This window comes from Ranitomeya imitator, chromosome 1 (assembly GCF_032444005.1).
Source record: "Ranitomeya imitator isolate aRanImi1 chromosome 1, aRanImi1.pri, whole genome shotgun sequence".
Classification (NCBI taxonomy): Eukaryota; Metazoa; Chordata; class Amphibia; order Anura; family Dendrobatidae; genus Ranitomeya; species Ranitomeya imitator.
In genome coordinates this window covers 408,115,891-408,137,305 of record NC_091282.1, presented here as the reverse complement: position 1 = coordinate 408,137,305, position 21,415 = coordinate 408,115,891, and the positions used below count along the sequence as shown (strand labels likewise).

General features: G+C 41.3%; 1 protein-coding gene across 1 annotated transcript in view; it reads right to left on the bottom strand.

Annotated features, from left to right (window-relative positions):
- RASEF (RAS and EF-hand domain containing) overlaps positions 1 to 21,415 on the bottom strand; it is an 86,512-nt gene that overhangs the window by 27,665 nt on the left and 37,432 nt on the right. The window contains exons 4-10 of the mRNA XM_069762810.1: positions 20,779 to 20,874; positions 11,643 to 11,720; positions 11,213 to 11,328; positions 11,061 to 11,129; positions 7,693 to 7,777; positions 4,839 to 4,918; positions 426 to 660 (exon numbers count right to left, since the gene is read on the bottom strand). Of these exons, the coding sequence (XP_069618911.1) occupies positions 426 to 660; positions 4,839 to 4,918; positions 7,693 to 7,777; positions 11,061 to 11,129; positions 11,213 to 11,328; positions 11,643 to 11,720; positions 20,779 to 20,874 (759 nt within the window). The remainder of the gene's footprint in view (positions 1 to 425; positions 661 to 4,838; positions 4,919 to 7,692; positions 7,778 to 11,060; positions 11,130 to 11,212; positions 11,329 to 11,642; positions 11,721 to 20,778; positions 20,875 to 21,415) is intronic.

Below are 21,415 nucleotides of genomic sequence, written 5' to 3'. Positions count from 1 at the left end.
ATAGAAACATCTGACTAAAAGATCTAAATAGACCAAGGCAGCAAACAGTGTGAAAACCAAAATTTGTGGCAGTCTGAACATTTTTGGCATCACTGTACATCATTGTTCATGTGAATAGCTACTTGCATTTTCCCGACCGTGAACTCCACCTTGACAAAACCCTGCAGTCACGCCTGCATATAATATTATTAACAGAGATGTACAATGGTTTTCCATACAGCCGAGCGAATACATTTATATTAGATATAACTACAGTAATCCTTCTTGATGATTCAGCTCATCATTACATATAAAGAGATGAAGAACAATAACATATATGACTCCTGTGGAAATGCCTACTTTAAAAACTCTATAAGCATGGCCTCTACATGGGAAAGTTAGTAAGCCCCCTTTAAAGATTCGTCTGTTTTGCTGCAAGTACTCACATCTGTATCTGAAGCATCACCACCATAAACTTCATGAGTAAATCTTGCCCGCTGAAAGCTCCTCGGAGGCCTGTACTCCACCTCTGAATCATATTCATTGGAGTCTCTCAGAGTGGACAGTCCACTGTCTATACAACTTTCAGAAAGGCTGTCAACCTCATAGTTTATTCTCTGCATGGGATCACACACTGCCAAAGTATCGTAGTCCTCATCTAAGTAGGATGATCTTGGAGACCTTGCCAAGAAAATTTTTATCATTAGGAAAATAGTGACATATTTGTTACATATTTCAAAGTCCTACAGAGGTAAAGTAAAACTACCATTTTTTCTAAATGGATCCAAAATGTTATGCTGATTGAAATAATGTCATTTCTTTTCATGATTGGAGCTCTTTATGTAGCGATAGAGATCTTATAATCCCCTACTTCCCTTCCCAAGGTCCTGCAGTTAACTACTGACATGTCTGTTTTATTAAAAGGAACCTGTCATATGATTTCTGCTGAATGAGCCACAGGCAACAACGGTCAGAGACAGCTACATTATTACAGCCTGTCATGATGCTGACTCGCACAGATTGTAATCACCGTCCTACTTACTGTGTGCAACGCTCTGCTCCTCCTAGTGTCAGGCCATCTCGCTAAGCTTCCTCAGCACTGCTACAACCTCTGTTTGCTGGAGATTCTCTATTCGGATATAGTGAGGCACGGCCTGACTCTGAATGAATTTTTAAAACCACTGTGTCCTGCAGAGTTTTGTTTCCATGGCCTATTCCCTGCCAACAATGGGTATGTTAGCCGCTCTACCCTCCACACATTGCCAGACCTTAAGTTCTATTTTTCAGTCATTCTCTAGTTACCTGTCTAAGTGCAATGTTGTTTTGTCTCTCCTGTTACCGACCTGGCTCATTTACTGATGTAGCCTGATCTCTCTGATCCTGACCCTGCCTGGAACCTGTGCTGCCCACCCCGACCTCAGACTGTTTGACGTTTCTGTCTTCACCCTCTGTGCTATATATTTGTGCCTCTGACCCGTTAGTCAGCTATTGCAGGTCCAGACACTGACCTGCAGTGGCACCTTGTGTTTACCCTAACGCCCAAGCCTATCCTCATCACCAGAGGCTCAAGGGAACACCAGATAGTCACGCCCCTCCAGGGTAAGCCTGGATAGTGGCATAGTGGGTCTACATCCACAGTCGTCTTGCAGCCGTGTATGTTTCAGACAAAACATACTTTATAACGTGGGCCGAGAACGATACAACTACAAAAACTAGTCCAAGACACAGTTCCCCAACAACTTCTCCTCTCCTCACTCTCCTTGACTCACAGGACTTATACATACCCATAGGGTGAGACCTACCAGACTAGTGGAGCGGGAGAAGAAGCCACAAGGGACCTACCTTCTGGGTAGTCATACTGGTCGTACCATCCTCGGCCAGCATAATAAAGTACATAGCTGCAATAATGAAGCGGGTTTGGACAAATTCCCTTTAAATGCTTGCATTCCCCTTGGATAACAATTCTGGAGCATCTTTTCTTATAACTCTGAGATGTGCTTGTTGTCTGTTATTTCTTCAGAATATATATAAAAAATTAGCAACTATGTGCTATCATTACATCACTACAGAGCCTGACACTGTCAGTACTGATTGCACAGTGCCACATTGTTTAGGGCCCCCCATCAAATGGTAGATTTCTATACAGAATAACAGGGGAACAGCACAAATTGGAATTCTGGAAAAAGATGCTCCAGAATTGTTATTTCTTGAAGAACACAAAACACTAAAATAAAAAGCAAATACATCAGGAATGGTAATAGGTTCCTGGTCAATAATGGTATGATTTACAGCAGGTGAAATAAGTATTGAACGTCACCAATTTTCTACTATTTCTAAAGGTGCTATTGACATGAAATTCTCACCAGATGTCAGTAACAACTCATCTAATCCATACAGACAAAGAAAATAAAAGCATAAATGTCCATAAAATAAGTATAATGTTGTATAATAATGAGAAATGACACAGAGAAAAAGAATTGAACATGCTTCCTGAAATGTATTTAATACTTCCTATAAAAGCTTTTGTTGATGATGACAGCTTCAAGATGCCTCTATCATGGATAAACTAGTCGCATGCATTACTCAGGTGTGATTTTGGCCCATTCTTTGACACAAACATTCTTCAAATCCTGAAGATTCCGTGGGCTCCTTCTATGAACTCTGAGCCCTATTTCCTTCCATAAATTTTCTATTGGATTCAGGTTAGCTGATTGGCTGGGCCATTCTAGGAGCTTCTCTGAAACCAATTAAGAGTTTCCTTGGCTGTGTGTTTGGGATCATTGTCTTGCTGAAATGTCCACTCTTATTTCATCTTCATCATCATTGTAGAGGGCAGAAGTTTTATATCAAGAGTGTTTCGGATATTTGTCCATTCATCCTTCCTTTAATTATATGAAATTTCCCAGTGCCCTATGTTGAAAAACAACCCCACATCATGATGTTCCCATCTCTAAACTTCACTGTTGGTTTGGCATTTTTCGTGTGATACGCAGTGCCTTTTGGCCTTCAACCATAGGGTGTATTATGGCATCCAAAGAGTTAAATTTTGGTCTCATCTGACCAGACTATATACTCCCAGTATTTCACAGGCTTGTCTAAATGTTGTTGAGCAAACTTTAAACGTGCCAGAACATGCTTTTTGTTCAGCTATGGAGTCTTGTGTGGTAAGCGTGCATATAGCCCATGGAAGTTGCATACATTTCTCATAGTTTTCTTTTAAATAATTTCAGGTCTTTCTGGAGCTCTCCACAGGTGGTCCTTGGCTCTTAGAGAACTCTACTCATAATTCCTTTTCACTTTTTCCACTTCCCTGTCTGAAATCCTGCAGGAGTATCTGGTCTTGGCCGGTTTATGGTGAAATAATGATGTTCTTTCCTCTTTCGGATTATGACCCCAAGAATGCTCCCTAAAACCTTCAGTAGTTTAGAAAATCTCTTGTAACCAATGCCATCAGTATATTTTACAACAATAAGGTTGCAAAGGTCTTGAGACAGTTCACTAGTTTTACCCATCATGAGATGTTTCATATGTGGCACCTTGGTAATGAGACAACTTTTATAGGTCATCAGTTAAACCAGCTAATATTATATTTCACTAAGTGACAGGATTGATTTTTAATTACTGATATATTTTCCCAGCGCCACCTGCCGCCGCGCCTGCCGCTCACTCTGCGCGCCGTCATACTTACCCGTCCCGGCGTGCTCCAGCGGTGTGCGCGCGTCTTCTGGTCTCTTCTTCTCCTGACTTGCCGCCGATCCCTGGCTCTCATTGGGTGTGCGTGCGCACCTCTCACTCCTTCTGGGCACGCGCACTTCCTCTCTCTGGTCTACAGACGCTCCGTTCCTCCTTTCTATGATTCTGGAGGATCTTGACCCAGAAGTTCTGAAGCACTCGGTCTATTTAAGGTGACTCCTTCTTCTGCTCCTTGCCTGATTGTCATTTGTCCTCATTTGACCCAGGTCCCTGTGCCTTGCTCTGTCCTGTGCATCCACCATATCCTGCCTGTCCTATGTCTCCGTCTTATCCAGTCTGTCCTGGCCGTCCGTCATATCCTGCCTGTACTGTGTCTCCGTGATATCCAGTCTGTCCTGGGCGTCCGCCATATCCTGCCTGTCCTGTGTGTCCATCATATCCAGTCTGTCCTGGGCATCTGCCATATCCTGCCTATTCTGAGTCTCAGTCATCGCAAGTCTGTGCTGTGTCTCCGTCATAGCCAGTTCTGCGTCTTTTCTGGTCCTACTTCCTGTTCCCAGGTATCAGCTTCTGCGGCAATAGTCTCCCTCGGGTCTGCCCCTAACACTCCCTGTATTGGGGGTGGTCCACCAGGCCAGATCACCCTTGGGAGGTCCGTTGTCGTGTTTCTGTGGGTTCACTTTAGGAGTTCCAAAAGATCTGACATAGATTTCAGTTATTAATAAAAACTAATACCGCCATGCATTATCCAAACAATACTAACATATAGTGTCTCTATACCACTGTCTTATAAGCCATATTACTTCAATGGCCAAATAATTCCCATACAGTCTCCAGACAGTATCACCATACCATAAATAGATAATATTCCTATATGGTATTTTAATGCTTATACCACTTACACAGTACCACCAATATAGATCAGTGTAAAGAAGAAGACAGAGAGGGCTGCACAGTACTCTATTGTTGGGTGCCCAGTTTCCTGGCTACTGGAACTCACATTGAAGCACAGTGGAACCCCGTTCTATTCTACGGTTAACCCTAGCAGTCCAGTTCTTGGGAGCTTCCTACGTAACGATGGCCCAGTTTATCAGCCCACAAAACCAACCTTGATCCAACCATAGAATAGTAATGAAAAAAGAGATATCATTAAACATGATACTGACCGGTCATATGGAGAGTTACATCTGTTCATCTTGGGACTGTGGCGAGAAAGTGTACTTCCTGGTGAAGTGTTTTTTGTGCTCTAAATAGACAAAGTACAACCCGCTTTACAAATCTGCCATGAAAAATTAGCTAGTGGGTGAGTTGGACATATCGTAATACAATTTTGCATTGAAGCTTTACAATTAAATATTTTAAATTACTAAATTTCACAAAAAGTGACCCTATTCCTCCCAATGCAGAGAGGTGTGCCTCTTAATGTATAGCCAGACCCATACCCAGATATATTAGCTGATAAACGCAAGATTCAAAAATTGCAACTGAACAGCATTGTGTGAACGTAGCCAAAAGATTACTTTAGAAAACTGCACAAAGGTCAGTATTTTGATATAATGACATTACAAATATCTCGCTGAGGACAATACAAATATCTCGCTGAGGATCTGTTTATACCAAGGAAGGTGACGGGCACAAGGGGGCATTCTTTGCGTCTGGAGGAGAGAAGGTTTTTCCACCAACATAGAAGAGGATTCTTTACTGTTAGGGCAGTGAGAATCTGGAATTGCTTGCCTGAGGAGGTGGTGATGGCGAACTCAGTCGAGGGGTTCAAGAGAGGCCTGGATGTCTTCCTGGAGCAGAACAATATTGTATTATACAATTATTAGGTTCTGTAGAAGGACGTAGATCTGGGGATTTATTATGATGGAATATAGGCTGAACTGGATGGACAAATGTCTTTTTTCGGCCTTACTAACTATGTTACTATGTTACTATCTTTTTTATTCCCTCATCTATTGTTATTTGGCCACAGCGTGTGACTGCAGAATACAAGCTATCAATCACGATTCATTGCATTCTGCCATTAGCTGATAAAACGGTCTGCTGCAAAAAAAAAAAAAGGTGGGTTTACACCAGTCGATGATGGTTAATACATGTTTGCCAATCAGCGGTCAATTAATAGCCTATTTTGAGCAATAGACTTCCCTAGCTCTCAGGAGTATTGGTTGTGTTCACATAACCTGTCATTATATTCGGCAGCACAGGGTTCTATATGCAGAGGATGACGTGCTGCCGAGGACAATGATTTCTAAGCAATTTTAAATATAATTTCAGCCAATAAACAAGCTCATTTGGCTCATTCGTCAGGTGATGTGAAGCCTGTTTACACTTCCTGATTATCAGGAAACGAATGGCCTAAGAAAGCTTGTTCCTGATTGGCCAATATACAGTACATACAGCCTTAGCTTTGCCTTCAAGCAGGTTTTATCAGTTGGCCTAAAATTCCTTCAATTTCAATAGTCGCGAACTATAAAGCTGATATTACACAATCGCAAAGGCCAATTTGAGCCAAAAAGTGCACTGATGAAGAGAATAAGCCAAGAAACAAACTTGTGCTATTTTTGTGTGTCGTGAACATTACAGCCCCGATTAATTTGTGGCTTTTTTAGTTACTTTTCTTTTTTGTCAGGAGATATTTGTTGTTCTTTTTTTGCACCAAATTCTTTAAAATGGCGCACACAGTTCATGAATTTTGCGCAATGTAAACAATGTTTGTTATTTTTGTCTTCAAAGAGTAATCGTCATTTTAATTTATATTTCATAAATCAATAACAGACAGAAAAAAGCAACCTTGTAATATATCTTATCAGAGAAATCTGCTTCATTCTCTGCCAGGACTGATTATTCATTTTCAAAATTCTCAATTCCCAGGTAACATCTGTATTCAGTATAGACAGAATGTTACTGAGACAGGAGGGGACAGTTGGTGCTTATCAGATTCTATATAGACTGGAGGAAATCTCTCTCTAGCTCTTCCTCCCCTTCACCACCTCTCTTCTACATAGAATCTTATCAGCACCAACTGTCGCCTCCCGTCTCAGTAATGGGAAAGTCAGGGTTCACCGAATACAGATTTTACCTGTGAATTGAGAATTTAAAAAATGAAAAGATCGGTCCGAAGTGAACATAAAAGAAAATTTCACTAATAAGATATATTACAAAGTTTGTTATTTTCATGTGTCATTTATTGATTTATGAAATAAAAATTAAACCGCCGGTTACACTTTAACCTTCACTGAAATTTGTTAATGCAAAAAGTTGAACATTTTGCAAAATTGAATAAAAAAATGTGCCAAAAAACAAATGTACATAAAATTACTCCAGAGAAGGACATGGTACAGTTGCAAAAAAATTCTGCAACTTTTTCTAATAACCGCAAATAGTGAATGAGCCAAAAACTTCTTATAATCTAAACTTTGCTCACAATGTTGAACATTAAAAAAAAACTGATAAACACAAAAAATAGACTTTAAAAAAGGTGCAAATGGAAAGATAAATATGAGGCAAACAAAAAAATGGCAAAAAAAAACACTAAAACTTAACAAAAAAACAGGCGCAAATAGAATAAGGAATCGGGTCCAGTGTTTGCATGTCGTTATGGGGGCTATCTTCTCGTTCTATAGTTTGTTTTTCTTTTATTAGTTTTTAATGTTCCCCTGTATCCATAAAGTCAGATCATTTAGCACCTTCTATGAATGCCACATTTAAACAGTTTTTCTTTATTTAGTGAGTTCTATATTCCAATTTGGAATAGAAATGACAAGGCTCCTAGTAAAGATTGGGGGCAGAATTGTGCGGCAGCCGTATAAAGCGTCTTAGACTGAAGATAAACTTGTTCTTCATGTAATGATATTTTTCCTTACTGCTGAGAGAAGCCAGGAGAAAAGATGAAACTCTGATAAAGATGTGGCTGCCCTAAGCCGTGCTCATGTTCTCAGGGCAGCGCTGTTATCCTAGCGGGAAGCGCATCATTACACACAAGAGTAGCAGGAGACGGTGCCAGGAACAGGAACGTACCAGTGATCTGTTGTACTTTATCAGACTGTTCTCCAGCACACTCCGCAGTCCATCATTACTGTCATGCAGCTTTCTATTGGCTGTTCTGTAATCAGAAGGTAGAAAACATCAACTAAAGAAACACCCGAAGATCTTTTCTGCTCCGTTTAGGTAGTTTAAAAGCTAATTATAAACTAACATTTCCATCTTATAATTAAATCTATGGAAGCCGTGTCTCCTCAATTAGCGCACGTACACTTACCCACAATGGAACGTTGCTCGGGTAATCTTTTTCACTTTGTCTAGAGATAATTGTATATTTTCTCCTTACAGAATGAATTAATTCAGTGGTATAGTATTAATGTAAAGAGTTCTGCAGGCACTGTATTAATGATGCAGTTTTCATGGATCCCAGCTAGCTCGCTCCGATAGCTTTTGTTAGAGATTGGTACTGCCTGTATAACGCTGCATAGGCCACGTTCACACGTTCAGCATCTGTAAGTCAAAACCAGGAGTGGGTGATAATACCGAACTGGTGACGTGTTTCTATTATACTTTTCCTCTGATTGTTCCACTCCTGGTTTTCTCTTACACATACTGAGGTAAAAAAACTGACCAAAGTCTTAAGGTACCGTCACACTAGACGATATCGCTAGCGATCCGTGACGTTGCAGCGTCCTCGCTAGCGATATCGTCCAGTGTGACAGGCAGCAGCGATCAGGCCCCTGCTGTGCTGTCGCTGGTCGGGGAAGAAAGTCCAGAACTTTGTTTCGTCGCTGGACTCCCCGCAGACATCGCTGAATCGGCGTGTGTGACACCGATTCAGCGATGTCTTCGCTGGTAACCAGGGTAAACATCGGGTAACTAAGCGCAGGGCCGCGCTTAGTAAACCGATGTTTACCCTGGTTACCATCCTAAAAGTAAAAAAACAAACGCTAAATACTTACCTACCGCTGTCTGTCCTCGGCGCTGTGCTTCTCTGCTCTGGCTGTGAGCACAGCGGCCGGAAAGCAGAGCGGTGACGTCACCGCTCTGCTTTCCGGCTGCCTGGCGCTCACAGCCAGACCAGAGAAGCAGAGCGCCGAGGACAGACAGCGGTAGGTAAGTATGTAGCGTTTGTTTTTTTACTTTTAGGATGGTAACCAGGGTAAACATCGGTTTACTAAGCGCGGCCCTGCGCTTAGTAACCCGATGTTTACCCTGGTTACCCGGGGACTTCGGGATCATTGGTCGCTGGAGAGCGGTCTGTGTGACAGCTCTCCAGTGACCAAACAGCGACGCTGCAGCGATCCGGATCGTTGTCGGTATCGCTGCAGCGTCGCTAAGTGTGACGGTACCTTCAGGCCACGTGCACACGTTGAGTATTTGGTGAGTTTTTTACCTCAGTATGTGTAAGCCAAAACCAGGAGTGGGTGATAATACAGAAGTGGTGCATATGTTTCTATTATACTTTTCCTCTAATTGTTCCACTCCTGGTTTTCTCTTACGCATACTGAGGTAAAATACTGACCAAATACGGATAGTGTGAGCATAGTCTTAGGCCACGGGCACACGTTGAGTATTTGGTGAGTTTTTTAACTCAGTATCTGTAAGCCAAAACCAGGAGTGGGTGATAAACGCAGAAGTGGTGACGTGTTTCTGTTATACTTTCCCTCAGACTGGTTTTGGCTTACACATACTGATAAAATACTGACCACATACTGAACATGTGAACGTGGCCATACACTCACGAACGTCATCCTACTATAGTACCAAGGATAAATTAAGCTAAGACCTCTATAATCCCCACTATGACTGCATTACTTACTATAAGCCCCAAAGGGGGTGTGTAATTACAAAAACATACCTAAATATGCTTAGCATTAGTGATTAGCGAGTATACTCGTTGCTCGGGTTTTCACGAGCACGCTCGGGTGGTCTACGAGTATTTGTTACTTGCTAGGCGATTTCGTTTTTGTTGACGCAGCTGCATGATTTATGGCTGCTAGCGAGCCTGAGTACATGTGGGGGTTGCCTGGTAGGGAATCCCCACATGTAATTAAGCTGTCTAGTAGCCGCAAATCATGCAGCTGTGGCAAGGAAAACTAAATCTCCGAGCAGGCACAAGTACTCGGAGACCACCCGAGCGTGCTCGGGAAAACCCAAGCAACGAGTATACTCGCTCATCGCTACTTAGCATAGTAAATTATACAACTTATTGATACAGATCAGTGATCCAGTTGCCCCGATCTGTCTGGATATCCGCTCTGCACTGTAGATCCTTAGCACAGTCTTACTGCTTTCTAACCTCCAGAAATGCAAACCCTGGTACTACTCCCTCCCACAACTCACTGGACAGCAGACATAGAGCCCCACATTCTGTGCCCTCTGCGCTTAAAACGGAACCTGTCACCATGAAAATGCAGTCATCAAGTTATAAAGCAGAGAAAGCTGAGTACATTAATTTATAGTTTGTGAGAAATGATACAGTCTAGTCTGTGTTTTCATCATTTAACCTCTGCTCGTTCTGGGACTTTTGATCCAGTGGACGGTCCTATCAGTGACTGTCAGCTTCCTCTCTGTGCACTATTATACAAAGATAGCTATCAGTCACTGATAGGACCGCCCACCGGACTGAAAAATGAAGGGTTTGTACCCTTATACTTATAGTCACACACCTTTTCAATATTGTTATTTTAGACTAGCGTGTCCGTCTTTGCTATGTGAAAATTTACTACTTAGATCATGAAGTCCGCATTATCTGAGACCGGTTTCACATTAGCATTTTTTTGCAGAGCGTAGGCCTGCGTACTGTCCTCATGAGTCTTGCGTACCTATCTTGAACATTGTGTACGAAGGGACATGCGTTGGCATCAGTTTGTATGCAGATGTATGTGGATGTGTCCCCGTGCGTCGTTTCATGGTGTCCGGCGAACGCAACATGTTGGCATTTTTTGAGGCGTCAAATATGCGTAGGCATACGCATGCGGATGAGTGCGTATAAACAACGCATTACTGTCTATGGGAGCGCATGCGCATGCAAGAACATGCGTACTTATGCGTTCGATGCGCTTGCATACTTCGGACTGCCCATGTCCAGGAGCTGATTGAGATGCCCATTGAGACACGCCCATCTGGAAATATCGAACGCACGCGCGTAAATGATGCAAACACAGGCAAAAACGCATACAAACGCATGCACACGCAGCAGCTTTTTTTGCATCATGCGTATGCTGATGCGGATAAAAAATGCAGCATAAGCATGCGTTTAAATGTGTTTTGGCATGCGTTTGCGCATGCAGATGATACGCTGTGCACAGATACGCTAAGGTGAATGTAGCCTGACTGAGTGCATAAACATTTTCTGGAATTGTAAGATGTATGAGAAAACCTGAACAATAAATACATACTGAAGTATTTCAATTTGCCGCGCCAAATTCTCCCGTTCATCTGTATATTCCCTGATAATTTCCATATCTCTGGAAGGGAGAATAAATCGGTATTACTTTCCATCCATAAACTTTATTAAAACATTTCTCACGAAGCAACACTGGTTATATACCTTTCAGAACTCAGGCTTTGATCCGCATAATCACTTTTCAGAGCATCCAGCTCACTCTGGAGGAAAGAGATGCTGGTTTGAGCCTCTAGGAGATCCTTTTTAAGTTTTTGATTTTCCTGGTTGAAAGGTAGAGTTACATTTTTAAAGCTTAATGAAAAACCTGGAGATACCACACATTATTTTGTAAAAATGTATGCAATGTATTTATAAACAAAAATTATTTATGTTGTATTTATTTGTAGATATATACAGTTTTAAGTTTGATAAAAGTGCTATGATACATCATTTTATCATTAGTCATCAAGTTGGCTACCCGAGAAAACGAGATGCCAGGACTTGAAGATTCATTTGATTAAAATTATAGTTTAGCGCTAAATATTAGCACTAATTGTTGTTTTTTTTCTTTGCTCTTCCAAAAGTGATTACTCACTATGGTCAGTTCATGCAGACGTGTCTTCAGGGCAGCCACATCTTCTTTTAAGCTTATGTTCTTTGACTGTTCTTCCAGCTAGGTAATGACACAAATTAATATCATAGATTATCCAGATTTACATTAAAGGGTAATCTGTCATCAGGTTTTTACCATTTAATCTGAGAGCACCAAGATGTAGGGAAAGAAAACCCGGTTCCAGTAATCTGTCACTTACTGGGCTGCTTGCTGCAGTTTCGATAAAATCAGTGTATTATAAGCAAGTCATGAACACTAGAGGACTAGATGTCTCATGTCATATAGTCCTGCTTTGTGTAACTCCGGCCCATACCATTGATTGCCAACTTTTTGCCTATGCACAGTGTACACAAAAAGCTTACACAGAACTCAACATTTAGAGAACTGCTAGACCAGCAGAAGATAAAAAATGGATATTAAGTAGCCCAGTAAGTGACACATTGCTGCAATCAGGGTCATTACCCCTATATCATGCTGCTCTCAGATTACACCAAAAAAAACAGGGGACAGATTCCATTTAAATCTTTCGCATATATTACAATGTAGTGAAGCACATATTACAAAATGCATGGTTAAACAATAATACAAAAAAGTGGAGCAATTGCCCACACCAGTCAGTCACTTCTCAAATAGTCCCAAGAATTAACTTATTGCATTAAACAAATATCTACATAAAATATGTCTATTAATTTATGCAAATTGTTATCCATTGTCAGCATTTTATTCATTCTCTTCTGCTTAGAAAATGTTATATAGTAAGTGTTTGATCTGTTAGTCGCAGAAGGAAACAGGGAAGTTTAAGTGCAGTCAATAGGTAAAGTTGATTGCATTTGCCACATGAAATATTTACCGGATATCTACAGTACACAGTATCAACTGGACTAAAAAGAGCCAAATACATTCTACACAAATGCTCACACATTCAAAAAATGTCCTCAAATCTGTGTAAGTTTTATCTACAGCTTGTGTACGGATTTTTGCCAAACCCCATTCACATTCATTGTACTTTACTCTGGAGAAGAAGTCTTTGCCAAAATTCCAAAGCTAATTTGTTTCATGTGAACCAAGTTTTAGGGATATCTATGGATAACAAGCCGAGATAAAGCAGCCAGCGCCAGTTTATTGACACACTCAAAAGGCATAGGCTCTGCTCATGAGCAGCGGACATGGCTATACATGGTTCTTCAACTATAACTCAAAGGAATTCATTTTTTATCAAATTTTTGGCTTCATAGTTTTGTCTAGTCAAATCACAAGTGACATTGTGTCCAGTATACACCAGATAGCACAGAAGAGTAGCTGGAGTACCAAGATAGGTTGGTTAAATTGGGAATAGTTAATCTGGAGAAAAATTTGATAGGGGGTGATCTAATCAATACGTGTTCTTCATCAAAACAGAGGAAACTTAGTCATATCTTTAATCATACAGTGGGTACGGAAAGTATTCAGACTCCTTTAAATTTTTCAGTCTTTGATTCATTGCAGCCATTTGGTAAATTCAAAAAAGTTTGTTTTTTTTCTCATTAATGTACACACTGCACCCCATCTTGACAGAAAAAAATAGAAAATTAGTAATTTTTGCAAATTTATTAAAAAAGAAAAACTTAAATATCACATGGTCATAAGTATTCAGACCCTTTGCTCAGTATTGAGTAGAAGCACCCTTTTGAGCTAGTACAGCCATGAGTCTTCTTGGGAATGATGCAACAAGTTTTTCACACCTGGATTTGGGGATCCTCTGCCATTCTTCCTTACAGATCCTTTTCAGTTCCGTCAGATTGGATGGGGAATGTTGGTGGGCAGCCATTTTCAGGTCTCTCCAGAGATGCTCAATTGGGTTTAGGTCAGAGCTCTGGCTGGGCCAGTCAAGAATGGTCACAGAGTTGTTCTACAGCCACTCCTTTATTATTTTAGCTTTGTTCTTAAGGTTATTGTCTTGTTAGAAGGTGAACCTTTGGCCAAGTCTGAGGTTCAGAGCACTCTGGAAGAGGTTGTCATCCAGGATATCTCTGCACTTGGCCGCATTCATGCTTCCTTCAATGACAACCAGTCGTCCTGTCCCTGCAGCTGAAAAACAACCCCATAGCATGATGCTGCCACCACTATGTTTCACTGTTGGGATTGTATTGGGCAGGTGATGAGCAGGGCCTGGTTTTCACTACACATACCGCTTAGAATTATCACCAAAAAGGTCTATATTTATCTCATCAGACCAGAGAATGCGGGCTTTCATATGTCTTGCACTGAGGAGAGTCTTCCATCGGGCCACTCTGCCATAACGGCCAGACTGTTGGCAGTCTGCAGGGATAGTTGACTTTATGGAACTTTCTCTCATCTCCCTGCTGCATCTCTGGAGCTCAGTCACAGTGATCTTGGGGTTCTTCTTTATCTCTCTCACCAAGGCTCTTCTCCCACCATTGCTTAGTTTGGCGCGATGGCCAGGTCTAGGAAGACTTCTGGTGGTCCCAAACTTCTTCCATTTAAGGATTATGGAGGCCACTGTGCTCTTAGGAACCCATAGTGCTGCAGAAATTCTGGCCAGATCTGTGCCTTGCCACAATTCTGTCTCTGAGCTCCTTGGCCAGTTCCTTTGACCTGATGATTCTCATTTGGTGTGACATGCACTGTGAGCTGTGACGTCTTATATAGACAGGTGTGTGCCTTTCCAAATCAAGTCCTATCAATTTAATTAAACACAGCTGGACTACAATGAAGGAGTAGAACCACCTCAAGGAGGATCACAAGGAAATGGACAGCATGTGACTTAAATATGAGTGTCTGAGCAAAGGGTCTGAATACTTATGACCATGTGATATTTCAGTTTTTCTTTTTTATTAAATTTACAAAAAATTCTACATTTCTGTTTTTTTCAGTCAAGATGGGTCAGAGTGTACATTAATGTGAAAAAAATGAACTTTTTTGAATTTACCAAATGGCTGCAATGAAACAAATAGTGAAAAAAAAAACGTAAAGGGGTCTGAATACTTTCTGTACCCAATGTACCATACATGTAATAACTGAAGCAAGGGGACATCCATTTGAGATTTCATTACTGTTCCATCGGTTTGAATATAGTGTTAAATTATTTTACATGAGGACAATCAACAACTGTCAGAAAAGTCCACCACTGAGATCAACTCCTGATAATTTCGAGTATGTAAGGGTAAAACCTTGGAATCCAATCTGCCGTCTTCATTTTGTATAAAAATCCTTACAGAAGCACTCCTCCTCCCATCAAAGTTTCTATCCTCTTAATATATTGCAGTCATCATATTATATGGCACTGTGTACTTACAATTGCTCATTTTGTCCTTCTACCCATCAAATTGTTTTCTTTTCTATTTGGTCTATGTCATCACAAATTTAAAAACTGAATAGCTGAATTTTCTAAGCTCTATGTACAGACGGTCAGTTTTCCGTATATGAGTCATGAGTCACTGCAAAAGTCCCTGGCAAGGAGGAGAATGGAGCAGCTGGGTCAGGAGGTGAAGCGAGGAATGATTAATGCAAGAACAAAATACTTCCTGTTTCTATATAGAGCAGAAAAAAAGAGAATAATTAGTTGGGTAGAAAGGCAAAATGAGCAATTGAAAGTACACAGTGCTATATAATATGATGATTGCAATGCATTAAGAGTATAAAAACTTTGACGGGAGGAGGAGGAGTGCTTCTTTAAAGGGAACCTGTCACCTGAAAAAAAAGGTTTTAACCTGCAGATATGGTGAAGCTGCCCGTCGCCAGCATTTAGACCCACCCTGCTGAGAGGAAATTAAGGCAGCATTCTGATTTCAGCCTTGAGGGCGACACCTTTGCTGGTTCAGTCACTGCTCATAGTAATGATCTCATGAACTATTGCTCATAGACATCCCTCACGGTTATTGCTACATGTTAGGGCTTATAGAGACAACAGTTTTCGCATAAAAGTTCTATCAGTGTATTTTTGCAGGTTGAGTGGTCCGCACTAAAAGATGGAGACCTGTCCGATTTTGTTTTGGATCATGGATCATCAAACTCACCAATCGAAAAAAAAAAAGACGGGACATCACTCGGATGCCATCTGTGTGTTGTTCGTTCTCACTGTCTGATAGAAGCTTAAGAAACCGCCATCAGTTTTTTTTTTGCATATGAGAAAAACTGAAGAAGCTCTGATGGTAAAAACTGACACACTGACCAAACACTGATAAAAATCTGATCCTAAACACTGGCATCGCTCAGTTGTTTTGTATACAAAGAATGGTGACAGCATTCACGGTACAAAACCATTCCTGTATCCTTCCATCACCAGTACAGGGGAGACAGGCCACTTCTTCAACCTCGAAACATACAGTAGGTCTTTTTCACGCCTTATTTTCTCAGTTCGATACGTTGCTTGTCTGCCCTGTATTGGTGATGGAAGGAATTATTTTTGAACCATGGATGTCGTCGCCATCCTTGTCTCTTGTTTGGATTTGATTTTGGTCTGGGGGTCTTCTTGCCTTTTGGGGTACGTGCGTGCCATGAGTCTATACAAGTGCAGGAGGTTGTTGTGATCCTAATTGATTGTTGACAAGTTTTTTTGCATACCAGAAAAAATCTGTGATGTCTGAATGAGCCTTAACACCAGCATCAGCTTGCCAATTTGGGCTCGCTGTCGGCAATTTTTTGACTCGTGTACAGGGAACCGTAGTTATTACCAGGCTAATGACCCTTATCTAAAAGGCATAAGATGGCTGATTGCATTATCTGCAATTATCTGGCTTTTAAAGTTTGTTCTTGATAAGATCCAGAATAGCTGGTCTTTCTTTGGTATATGTCTACTTGGAGCCTCATCTCCAGCTCCTCTGCACACAAGTGGATTTTCCGCCTTGTGAAATGGCAACTGACTAGTTTGACAATCGAAAGATGTGTTAGGCTATGTGCACATGGTGCGTTTTTTATGCCTTTTTGCAGCTTTTTTCCGAGCGGAAATGGGCCAAAAACACTATGAAAGCTAATTCAATTACAATCCTGAAGTGTTGTGCACATGATCAGTACAGTAAATTTCCTTTGAGTATTTGCAGTGCGTTTTTTTCTGCAGCATGTCAATTCTTTTTCACCCACTGACTTCGAGTCAGTCAAATTGCAGGAATAAAAATGCAGATTTGCTGAGTTTTTGTTCGCGTTTTCACGTGTTTCATCATCTGTGTGACAGCATGGGAAACACCAGAGTGGAGGTTCTCATCAGCGGTAATGCAGATGAGACTAAACTCTGCAGGGTAACCAATACAGAGGAGGACAGTTTTATATTACAGGAAGATGTATGTAAACTAGAAGTTTGGGCTGCTAAATGGCAAATGAGCTTTAATGGGGATAAATGTAAGGTCATGCACTTGGGTAGAAGTAATAAGATGTATAATTATGTGCTTAATTGTAAAACACTGGGCAAAACCGTCACTGAAAAAGACCTGGGTGTATGGGTGGACGACAAACTCACATTTAGTGGCCAGTGTCAGGCAGCTGCTACAAAGGCAAATAAAATAATGGGATGCATTAAAAGAGGCATAGATGCTCATGAGGAGAACATAATTTTACCTCTATACAAGTCACTAGTTCGACCACACTTAGAATACTGTGCACAGTTCTGGTCTCCGGTGTATAAGAAAGACATAGCTGAACTGGAGCGGGTGCAGAGAAGAGCGACCAAGGTTATTAGAGGACTGGGGGGTCTGCAATACCAAGATAGGTTATTACACTTGGGGCTATTTAGTTTGGAAAAACGAAGGCTAAGGGGTGATCTATTTACAATGTATAAATATATGAGGGGACAGTACAAAGACCTTTATAATGACCTTTTTACTTGTAGACCTGAGACGGGGACAAGGGGGCATCCTCTACGTCTGGAGGAAAGAAGGTTTAAGCATAATTACAGACGCGGATTCTTTACTGTAAGAGCAGTGAGACTATGGAACTCTCTGCCGTATGATGTTGTAATGAGTGATTCATTACTAAAATTTAAGAGGCGGCTGGATGCCTTTCTTGAAAAGTATAATGTTACAGGTTATATATACTAGATTCCTTGATAGGGCGTTGATCCAGGGAACTAGTCTGATTGCCGTATGTGGAGTCGGGAAGGAATTTTTTTCCCCAATGTGGAGCTTACTGTTTGCCACATTGTTTTTAAATTTTTTGCCTTCCTCTGGATCAACGTGTTAGGGCATGTTAGGTTATGCTATGGGTTGAACAAGATGGACTTAAAGTCTTCCTTCAACCTTAACAACTATGTTACTATATTACCGCCAGTAGGACCATCAGTCAAAGGGCTGCGGAGTCATGCTGTCAGATGTCAGCTTGACCCCGCAGCTGTGACTGTGATCCACAGTAACGCTACCACCAGTAAGACTGTCAGACAGAGTACTGTGGGTTCAGAAGTAAAATAATTATATATTCAAATTTAAAAAAAATTGTACTCACCTAACACCAAATCCCTGATGCCCTTGTCTCCTAGAAAAAAAATAAAATAAAAAAACAACAAATACTCACCTTAACGCCCAATCCCCGATACCCTGGTCTCCTAGAAAAAAATCAAAAATAATAAACCACCATGTACTCACCGGCCTGCCATAGTCCATGTAATCCTGAGTGTCCCATGGCGATCTCATGTGTAGAACAGTCACATCTGGAGATGTGACCGCTCTACTAGGCCGCCAACTATGCATTGAAAGGAGGTAATCACTCCCGCAGTGTATCACTGAGAACTGGAGCTGATCACCTGATGAACTCCGGTGAACTCTCTCACGGCAGTTCAGTGATACACTGCGGGAGCGATTACCTCCTGTGAGTGTATCGCCGGCTGTCTTTGAGAGCAGTCACATCAGTGACTGCTCTCACAGTGATCAGGATCATCGTGTGACATTATGGATTATCCTCTCTGCGGACAGGTGAGGAATATTGTGGTTTATTATGTTATTTTTGTTGCAGGAGACGTTGGCGTCAGTGGATTTGGCGTTCGGTGAGCATGGTTTAATTAATAGTCATTAAAAGAGTCTGTGTCATTATTTCAAATAAATGACTTTATTCTAGGTGTGTTTTTTTAATACAATATCACTATGGGGTTACTAATGGATAGGTGTCTTATAGACGTCTCTCTATTACTAACCTGTGGGCTTGATGTCACCTGACAATACAAAAGGTGACATCAACCCCACAAATATGAACCCTACTAGCCACCGCTACAGGGCAAGTGGGAAGAGCAAGGCTAAGCATCAGATTTGGTGCATCTTACAGATGTGCCTTTTCTGGGGTGGCTGAGAGCTGATGTTTTTAGTCAGGGAGGTGGCAAATATCCATGGCCCCTTCCTAGGCCATTAATATCAACCCGCTGCTGTCGGCCTAGGCTTTGCTGGTTAAATTTTATACCGTTATGATTATTGGCTTCTTCCCAGAATATTAACATCAGCCCTCAGCTGTCAGTTTTCCCTCTGCTGGTTATTAAAATTACGCAGAAGCCCAATTTTTTTTTCTTTAAAATTAACAGTTGCTGTTTGGTTACAGCCTATGTACGTTTGTTCTGGTACCGCTCCTGCATAGCATGGTCACAATGCCTGTGTGTGTGTGTGTGTGTGTGAGTGTGTTTGTGTTTACTTACCAACTTAGTAATAAGGGTATCTGGTTGACAGCCTAAAGGTACCTTCACACTGAACAACTTTCCAACGAGAACGACAACGATCCGTGACGTTGCAGCGTCCTGGATAGCGATCTCGTTGTGTTTGACACGCAGCGGCGATCTGGATCCTGCTGTGACATCGCTGCTCGTCGCTGAAAGTCCGGAACTTTATTTGGTCGTCAGGTCGGCGTGATTCATCATGTTTGACAGCAAAAGCAACGATGCCTGCAATGTTTTTTCATGTAGCAACAACCAGCGAGAACGATAAGTACGTCACTGGATCGCTCCTGCATCGTTCTGCTGTTGCCGGTGTTTGACGTCTCCTAAACAGCGACGCTGCAGCGATCGGCTCGCTGTCTATATCGCTGCAGCGTCGCTTAATGTGACGGTACCTTAAGGCTTGGTGTCAATAACAGCTGCTATCGCCAAGCCCTAATCCCATTACTATGATGCCACTGCATCAGCATGGAAAAGGTGGTGTTGAACCAAGAAATTACATCACAAAACTTTTTTTTTTTTTAAATATCTTTATTTAGCTCAAAAAATCATTCATTGCCGTACACAAATACAAGCAAAAACATAGTAACATAGTAACATAGTTAGTAAGGCCGAAAAAAGACATTTGTCCATCCAGTTCAGCCTATATTCCATCATAATAAATCCCCAGATCTACGTCCTTCTACAGAACCTAATAATTGTATGATACAATATTGTTCTGCTCCAGGAAGACATCCAGGCCTCTCTTGAACCCCTCGACTGAGTTCGCCATCACCACCTCCTCAGGCAAGCAATTCCAGATTCTCACTGCCCTAACAGTAAAGAATCCTCTTCTATGTTGGTGGAAAAACCTTCTCTCCTCCAGACGCAAAGAATGCCCCCTTGTGCCCGTCACCTTCCTTGGTATAAACAGATCCTCAGCGAGATATTTGTATTGTCCCCTTATATACTTATACATGGTTATTAGATCGCCCCTCAGTCGTCTTTTTTCTAGACTAAATAATCCTAATTTCGCTAATCTATCTGGGTATTGTAGTTCTCCCATCCCCTTTATTAATTTTGTATGGGATAACCGCAGCAAAAAATGCGCGTTTTGCAGCAGTGTTTTACCTGTCAAGAGATGCAAAAACCTTTGAGAAATTTCTGCAAGCAAATAATCAACATGCGCACATAGCCTTACATGGATTTTTCATTCTTCTAGACAAACTTGGCATCTAGGTCAAGCTAAGATGATCTTCTGAATATTGTTACAATTATGATGGAGCTCACGATAGCATTACTTGACCTTTCAGGGCACATGAGTAGAAAGCAGTTAGCTCTATAAATATCGGCAATAATAATGGTGAGATAATGATTCCATTAGCCAAACATCAGGCAGCCAACTGCTTTCCGAAAAGATTAATCATCCACACAAATGTTATGTTCACTTTATACCCAGCTAGAAAAATGCCTGTGTGTCAGCTTTATCCACACCAACCCTCCTTGCAGTGCTGCAGTTACCTTTTTTAGCTTTTTAATTGCGACCTGGAGTTCAGCTACTTCTGATTCATGTTGGCGCTTCAAGTCATTGAGAGCTTCCTCTGCCTTTCTCTTCTCCTAGAATAGTAAAAAAAAAATGAAATGTATTCTTGCTCTGGTTAGGGTTCTGCTGCATTGTAAGTGAGAAACCATTGCAGACGGGATATATTTGATTGCACTGCTGTCCTTCCCAGTGGCACAGCGTGAGTGGTCAGTGCCCGGGACAGGCAAGTATTCTGAATCTTCTAAGTAGTGAACTATTAGCACTTCCTGAGTCCATGCCACCAGTCCAATGATGAACCCCTTTGTTCACCAAGCACATTTATTGTATTTTTTACGAAGATACTGATGTATTGTAATTAAAGTAAGGCTAAGTTTGCACTGATATACGTTATGCTTGTCTGTTAATTTGTATCAGCTATGCAGTGTGGCCCCATTGATTATTACGGGTTCTATTTTGTGCCAGTTTTAAGAATGGACTCAAAAGAGAACTCAAACATCATAATAACCATAAACCCCTGCTTACGTTTTTATCATTAATGCTACAGATCTTTTTTCATATGATTTCCATCTGTGTGTTCCTCGGGGGCCGTACAAATTGCAAGCCAACTCCGCCCAA